General features: G+C 34.0%; 1 protein-coding gene across 1 annotated transcript in view; it reads right to left on the reverse strand.

Annotated features, from left to right (window-relative positions):
• LOC141379053 (zona pellucida sperm-binding protein 1-like) overlaps positions 1-5,667 on the reverse strand; it is a 5,733-nt gene extending 66 nt beyond the window's left edge. The window contains exons 1-11 of the mRNA XM_073931614.1: positions 5,348-5,667; positions 5,140-5,258; positions 2,869-3,076; positions 2,655-2,777; positions 2,309-2,481; positions 2,132-2,229; positions 1,796-1,950; positions 1,496-1,673; positions 796-934; positions 646-720; positions 1-21 (exon numbers count right to left, since the gene is read on the reverse strand). The exon at positions 1-21 is cut by the window's left edge and continues 66 nt beyond it. Coding sequence (XP_073787715.1) covers positions 13-21; positions 646-720; positions 796-934; positions 1,496-1,673; positions 1,796-1,950; positions 2,132-2,229; positions 2,309-2,481; positions 2,655-2,777; positions 2,869-3,076; positions 5,140-5,258; positions 5,348-5,606 — 1,536 coding nt within the window. The 5' untranslated portion in view covers positions 5,607-5,667 and the 3' untranslated portion in view covers positions 1-12. The remainder of the gene's footprint in view (positions 22-645; positions 721-795; positions 935-1,495; positions 1,674-1,795; positions 1,951-2,131; positions 2,230-2,308; positions 2,482-2,654; positions 2,778-2,868; positions 3,077-5,139; positions 5,259-5,347) is intronic.
• Between the last annotated feature and the right edge of the window lie 2,990 nt (positions 5,668-8,657).

The raw sequence follows: 8,657 nt of genomic DNA on the forward strand, positions 1-8,657 counted from the left end.
CGTGGGTCTTAATTATTGTAACTAGAAGAAAATAAATCAATTGTATTAGCCAACAGACATACAAAAAAAATAAAAATTAATAATAATAATAATATATAAATAAATAAATATAAATATATATATATATATATATATATATATAAATATATATATATATATATATATATATATATATATATATATATATATATATATATATATATATATATATATATATATATATATAAATATATATATAAATATAAATATAAATATATATATATATATATATAAATATATAAATATATATATATAAATATATAAATATATATATATATATAAATATATAAATATATATATATATATAAATATATAAATATATATATATATATATATATATATATATATATATATAAATATATAAATATATATATATATAAATATATAAATATATATATATATAAATATATATATATATATATATATATATATATATATATATATATATATATATATATATATATATATATATATATATATATATATATATATATATATATATATATATATATATATATATATATATATATATATATATATATATATATATATACATACACATACATATACACTTAAGTAAATATAAAAACAGGTTGCACAACACACCTTTCCATCAAAGCAGGTCTCCACACAGGGCAACTCAGAGGGCATGCACACTTCAGTAGAACACATGAAGTAAATCTGTTTGCAGTGAGGAAATGGAAACCATTAGAATGTCTTTACAAAACAATTCTAGTCAGGTGTTTGTCTAGTTACCTCTTCATTTTGATATTTGTTGCTGGACAAATCCATGAACTGAAAGGCTTCAATTTTAAAACGACGCTGGTTCGGATTCTGAGGAAGGTCATTCACATGAAGTATGGAGGTGTTGCCAGGGTCAAGAGGATTAGGGCATCTGCATAATTTTATGATCAACAAAGAATAAAAGATGCACACTGAGCTTAAAAAAAAAAATTATATATATATATATATATATATATATATATATATATATATATATATATATATATATATATATATATATATATATATATATATATATAGTAACCTTTTTAGTTTCACAAGTAATTTAATGAACTAAAGATTTGTTCAAAAGGTAAGAACTACAGAGGTCAGAACTGTGCAAACAAATCTAAAATTGCAGTTTAATATGTTGGTGGCTTTTCAAACCCAAGATTTTAAATGCAGGCCTAGATTTAAACTTTCAAATTCAGCACTTCAAACCTACAAAGTTAGTTTAAAAAAATGTATAAAGAAAACCCACTCAGTTGGTCTTTAAACAGAAATGTACATTAATTGTATAGGAATTCAGTACTCAACAGCAAATTTATTTTTATAAGAATATTTAGAACATTTTGTTGGGGGGAGAAAAAAAAAATACTGACAATAGACAAGCCTTCAAACCAACATGGTAGTAGTATCTTTTTCGATCAAAACTTTAAATTTAGGCTCTTACCCCTCAAAAAGCAGGACCAGGGCACTCCTAGCAGAGTGTGGATATGCCACACAATAATGAACTTGAAGAGTAGCTGCAGGTTTTGGAGATTTCAAACGCAATTCCAAATATACAGGCTTACCCAAAAGAACATTTAGGGGTTGATGGGATTGTGGATAAAACTTGGTGAAAGTCTCATCTACAAAAAAGTGGGAAAAGTCAATTGAGCAGCTTAAACAGAAGAACCAATTACAATAGTAAAATTTTAATCAGTTCTTAAAAAAATATATAAATAAATAAAATTGTGACAATATCCCTTACCCTCAGAAATCAAAAGCTGAACTCCAAACAATCCTTCAGACAACATGTATGAAGGTAGACTGGGGGTCATAACCATGTATCCTGCACTGGCAATCACAGGTCTAGTGAAAACTGTAGTTTCTGAAACCTTTGAGTAGCGGCATTCAACCATCAGTCTAAGAACACACACACACACACACACACACACACACACACACACACACACACACACACAGAGAGAGATAAATGACACATAGAACAATTTTCATGCAAGTTTAATTATGCATTATAATTTTTTCTTCTACCAATTAAGAAAACAAAAGAATACAAGATGTTAAAGAAATAGGTTTTAAACACCTGATAGGGTTGTCTCTGGAGATCATGCCATACTTCAGGTTGCGAACTTTGATGATAGTCTGTACCTCAGCTAGGTAAATGATTGTCTCACCTATGACCTGATAAAGTTACAACAGACATCTATATTTATTGAATCAATGTACAAGACTTGGGACACCTGGACATCAGGATACTTACAAAAGAATGTGTCCCACACTCAGTGACAGAAAATTTAAAAATTGCAAAGTCTTTGTTGGAGATAACAGGCTTGCAACCAGTCTTCCCAGCAACCATTAGGTTCATAGGGTTCACAGGGATGTTTGCAAAATCATTGTGAACCACAAACACAAAGTTTTTATCAGCAGTGCATTCTAGGGGGAAAAAGGTATAAGCAAATTAAACTTGCTTTCATTTTTTTTTTCATTTAAACTGCATATACTTAAATATAATAAAATAATCTGTTCCAGAAACACTACAACAATTACTCCTGGTTGTGTAAATGAAGGGAACCAACATAGAGGCTAAAAAATAAAAATAAACAAACCATCCATTGGATAATAGCAGACTGAGGTTATCACATCAAAACAGCATCCTCTTGTCAGACACTTATCTTGTGTTACATCAGACAGGCTACACATGACTCTTTGATCAGCAGATATATTGCAGCCTTAAGTAAAGACACAAAAAGCAGGATAAGTTTAACAAAATATATAGGCCAATTTAGGAATTGGACAAATAATCAGCAATTTCATGTTCACCTCCTGGTTTGTTGTTTAGTAGCAGCATGTTTGATGAGGGTAGAGGTTGAGAAGGGGGTGCTTTTGCACACTTTGGCATTCGATCTGATGAAAAACTAAGCTGTTTTTGGGAAGCAGTAAGACTTTGGTTTGCATTACAAGACAATTTTGCAACATCCAACTTTCCAGCTTTATTTGGATAGAGGACCCTCAGGGTGTAGTGGTCATCCTTAAAACAGAACAGTTGTTAGAAAAAGTGGAGTGCAACAAATGTATTAGGTAAACCATAATATATATTTTAATTGATTGAACTGCAAAGGGTATTTGAAAGGGAAAGTTTGAAAATTAATAAATGTACTACTTTACAACAGGACAATGAATATGTACATTATATGTGTGTGTATATATATATATATATATATATATATATATATATATATATATATGTATATATATATATATATATATATGAATACATGTTAAAAATGCAGTATGCAAGTTTGACACCTAGTGATTGAACTAGGTATTACATTCCTGAATCAAAACAAATGCAAGCTCAGGTTGCCAGTTTTACCAACAGTAGCGAGTCTGACAATCGAGGCTAAAGGCAGATTCAAGTCATGTTCTATATAAAAGCAACAGCACACGATAGAAGGAATATTTTCCATATTAAAAGGAATTTTGGTTCTAACCAACACCCCGAATTGATATTTTAGAAACGGTTTCTATTTTTGCAGCTGAACAACAGAAAACAATGATCACCTCAGGTACACCTCATGTGCTTTATTCAGTGTAAAATGCTAATAATGAGAGTTTGAATGCCATTATTCTTTGAAACTGATAACTTCACTCAATATCTTTAATCACTGCAAATCTCATCATTTAGCGCGTTGTCACAGGGTTAAGATGCGGTCACACTTGACTTTTCTCCCCATAGACTTCCACTCATATGTACTCGAATGCGTCAGACCGGAAACGCAGGGTCACGCGTCAAGTTTCGCAGGTTGCTGAGGTGCAAAGTTCAAGCTTGGTGAACTCTGACCTACGAAATCGCATGAATTGACTACGCGAGACCAATCAAGGATCAAAACAGGACCACTCAGAAATTTGAAACATGGAGCAATCGCTTGCTTTTTTTAAATGTCTAATCATTTTGTTTAATCACACCCCTTTTCGCAGCTCCGCACGACTGAATTTAGCACACACAAACTCTAGTGTGACCGCAGCTTTACTATGTAGCCTGTTACCTAATGTTTCTGCTTGTAATATTCATATTATTTGCTAATAAATATCCTCGTGTCCGAATTTTGGTCTTATTTTGGAGGCTGTCACTTTCCACTTGAGGTTACACTTTGGTCACAGATGCATACATTTTTTTTTTACAAACGAATGGAAATGTGGTTTTCCACTAAGGCAAGCGGGGGTGCTGGAATATAATTGGCAAAACTGGCATTTGGTGGGTTAAAAGAACCAAAAAGACAGAATTACAGCACAAAATGCCCATTTTCAAAGCAGAGTATCTGAATTCAGCATTGTTTTTCAGATAAACATGAATGTTTACTTGAAATATTTCTTAAATATCTGCAAATATGTTATGGTATTTGTATGCTTTAGAGGAGTCAAAAACGTGCATACAGCACCTTTAAACAGATCAGGGCAGTTTATTCTGCTGTGGTGACCCCTGACAAATAAATAGACTAAGCTGAAGGTAAATGAATGAATGAATGAATCAGGTCACTCAAATCAATTAAATTCATGATTGACCCTTTAGTCATTCCAAATATACATCAATTGCAAGCAAATCATGCGTCACTTCCATACTAATGGACATCAGCTACTAATTAAAAATAATTGAAATTCAAAAGAATAGTGCAGAATTAAATGAGGGCTAAAAACAACAATTCACTCGGGATTTCTTAAAGACTTTCTTATGGGATTCCACAATGAGGTTAATATTTTAGAAAAAAAAAATCTATGGTAAACAACTTAGCAAGACACATTCCTGTACAATGCAGATTAAATATTTGTAAAACTATACTTTTAAAACATTTTCATGTACAAAAAAAAAAAATAAATAAATAAAGATTTATCTTTCTGCAGTATGAGTGCAGTTTATGTTGTAAAGTAAAACATTAAAGTGCCATTACAGTAGATCCAAACAGCATTAAATTCCAAAAGGCTTTTCAAAATTGCTGACATGTTTCAAAGCATTGTGAAGTTCTTATAAGTTTGGAACAACAGAAGTAAGACAGAATTATTTACAGTGAAAAAGTTTTATATATTCTAAAATACCTCCAAGATGACATGACAGCCTGTGTAATCAACAACTAAAATATTATGGTCATGGCCTTGTGTCAGAGAGTACCCACAGGTTGCGTTGGCCTTAATAACAGATTCAATTACTGCATTACCTGAATAAAAAAAATTTATATGTTGATGCAAAAATTAAAATAATCAATTAAAAGTGAAATGTATGAAAACAAACATTTGCTTTACTTACCCAAAATGTTGACCTGGCTCAAAGAACTAGAAGGCAAAATCACTTTCATTCTATCATTACTACAGTACACAAACAACTCTGACTCCATTACTTGTCCATTTTTTTGAGTTTGAACATTTGAGTTACCAATGTTACCAAAGGAATAGTCATCATTTACACTTGAAAAATGTGAAGTAGAGATTGTCTTGGGACTCTGTGATAAAACCAAATAAATGTAGCACAAAACAAGGATTATTATTTTCACTTCTTTCCAAGCCATTTGTGTAATAACTAGAAAAAGCTGGATAGAGAAAAAAAGATGCCATACAAAAACTCAAATCACTGAAGTGTTGACAACGACTTAATTAATAACACCTGTTACCAGCAGAGATGAATTTGGAGAATGAAATAATCTGTTGCCCTACCGTTTGAGTCTTAAGCAACAGCTGATTTGGATCATCATTAGCCAATCACATTCTACTTCATTGAGTTTAAAGATACACACCTTTTTGGTAGCTTTTGGACCAATATTTCATATTATTTCCTGTAAATAATAATTCCAATATATGTGAATATTTGCAAAGTTGCTCTTTGATTGGCAGTCTTGTGCATGAATTGTGCATGAATTGAAATGTAAATTTTTGTATGCTTTTCAGTAGATCCTACCGTATTAAATGGATTGCTTCAATAGGGTAACAAAGCAAAATAACTATATGTCACGTTTAAATGTACAATTGCTCATATTTCATACTTATCGAGATGATTTCTTTGCTTATGCTTTTATCTGTTTTTTTTTTTTTTTTTTGTTCAGCCTGTTTCTCATTAGAGTTACACTAAAGCATTAAACAATTATTTCTTTCTGGATATCTTATACTTTAAAACTGCATCTAAAATTATGCATCTTGTTAAGTGTTGTTTATTCTACAATGTCCTTGCTGAAATAAAATGTATATGTTTCTAATTGTGTTAAAATACAGCTTAATAAAATTTTCTCTGTTGTCATTTTTTCTCTTTTTCTGTTTTTATTCCTACCTGAACTTGTAATTGACAACCACTTTAATATTATGACAAGCCACAGTCAATATTAAGCCAAAAATTTTGTTCTTATTTAAGCCAGAATTTCATGTGCAAAGGCTTTGTTGTAATGTTTACCTGCATTCATTCATGATTTCTGTACAGAAATGTCTTGATGTGTTAGTGTGAAACTGTCAAAAAGTACCATAACAGAGTAGAAATATTTACAATAATTATATTTTTCAGTTCTGCAATTTTCACTTCTGCAATCACATTTTTTATTTTTCTTAAAGTCTGTAATAAAAGATTATTGTGATGTTGTAAGTACATCTTTTTAGACTTCCCATATTACAGAAATGAAATGCTATTGTTTTTAGGAGCACATTGTGCTGAAACCCTATTGTATGTGTCAGGATTTTTAGAAGTTTTAGCATGAAGCGCTGAAACCCTATTGTTTTTGTTAGGATTTTTATTATTATATTATTAAAATCCTAGGTGCAAAAGCCCTTACTGTTTTTGTTCCTGATCTTATTATTATTAGGGGCCAAGCAGCAAAACTTCTAAGGAGCATCGCCTATTGTTAGACTTTCTGTTCTTCTTCTTTTGTTTCGTCTTCCATCAAAATCTGAATGGCAGCCCATAAAGATATTTGCTTGAAAGTAATGAAATTAGACACTCTGAATAAGGACAGCTGCAATATTAACCACAGCAAATTCTGGGAGCTCTAACTCAAACTCTTTAGCGCCACCAATTGTTTAAGTGCCAATTCAATTTGACACCAAATTAAAAAAAAATTTAAAGGTTTACTTTTTTCTATTTTTAATGGTTTGCAAAACCTTTTCTTTTTAAACTCAGATTAATGGTTTGTTAAATTTTTACCAGATTTGGCTTAGATTATCACTAGACCCTGCTGGCAAAAATGTTATGGAATCTAAGGATCTATAACGAGGAGACTGACACAGAGGGATCCATTATGCAGTACTTATTAAATCACACTCTTACTCAAACATTCAATATGCACAAAGGTGCAAACACACATCAACAGTATCAGTAATAGTCTTAAGGCTGGTGGCAGACAGACACAGAGTGATTTACCAGGCATGGGTCAAAGGCAGGTGGCGTGATTCAGAGTCCGTGTATCAGGCTTGGGTCGAGGGCAGGCAGCGAGTATCAGAGTCCGTGTATCAGGCTTGGGTTGTGGGCAGGCAGAAGGCAAAGCAGAGTCAGAAACAGGCTGGAGTAATTCACAGGAGATCAGGCAGGATATAACGCTAAGTAATGCTGGCCGGGGCTGAACAAGATTTCGCACTGAGTGAATGTTTGAGTGCGGCTTATAAAGGGTACGTGTGTCGTTAACTGGAATGTGAATCAGGTGTGTACGATCAGTGTAAGTGGATGATGTAATGCTAGAAGTCCGGAGATGGCAGCCTCTGCTGGCCAGCGAGGGGAATGACTGGGACCGAGTCAGTGACAGAGCCCCCCCCCCAACGAACGGCTCCTGAAGTGAGAAGAGTCTCGACGCCGGGGTCTTCCACGGGGGCGAGGGGCCGGCATTTCCGGATGCTGCAAATGGAACTCGTCCAACAGAGTTGAGTCAAGAATGTCCTTACGGTTGATCCATGATCTTTCCTCCGGGCCGTACCCCTCCCAGTCGATGAGGTATTGTAGTTGACCACCCCGGCGTCTGGATCTCAGGATCTCGTGGATCTGATAGGCTTCCTCTCCGTCGATCATGAGAGGCGGGGGACCCTGTTCACCGGCTGCCACCTCCCTATCCGCCTCAGCTGGGCCAACAGCAGGCTTGAGCAGGGAGACATGGAAAGTGGGAGAAATGCGATAATGGTTAGGGAGTGTCAGTCGAAAGGAAACAGGAGATATTTGTCTGTCTATTTGAAACGGACCCACGTACCTGGGGCTGAGCTTCTTGCAGGGTAGTTTTAAACGTAGGTCTCGAGCGGATAGCCACAACCACTGTCCTGGGGAATACGTGGGACCAGGACGACGGTGACGATCGGCTTGTTCCTTGAATCTTCTAATGGCGTGTGATAGATGGTTGTGAGCTGCGTTCCATACCTCCTCGCACTTTTTGAACCAGGTGTCGACTGCTGGGAGTTCTGTGGTCTCACCTGACCAGGGACATAGAGGAGGTTGAAAACCAAGTGGATGCCTTTCTCAGGGAGTTCTGTGCATACTCAGCCCACATGAGAAACTTATTCCAATCTGCTTGGTTAGAGTGACAGTAGGTACGTAGGAAGCGACCGATCTCCTAGTTGAGACGTTCCGTTTGTCCGTTAGACTGAGGGTGGTAGCCTGAAGT

Source organism: Danio rerio, chromosome 19 (assembly GCF_049306965.1).
Source record: "Danio rerio strain Tuebingen ecotype United States chromosome 19, GRCz12tu, whole genome shotgun sequence".
Lineage (NCBI taxonomy): Eukaryota > Metazoa > Chordata > Actinopteri > Cypriniformes > Danionidae > Danio > Danio rerio.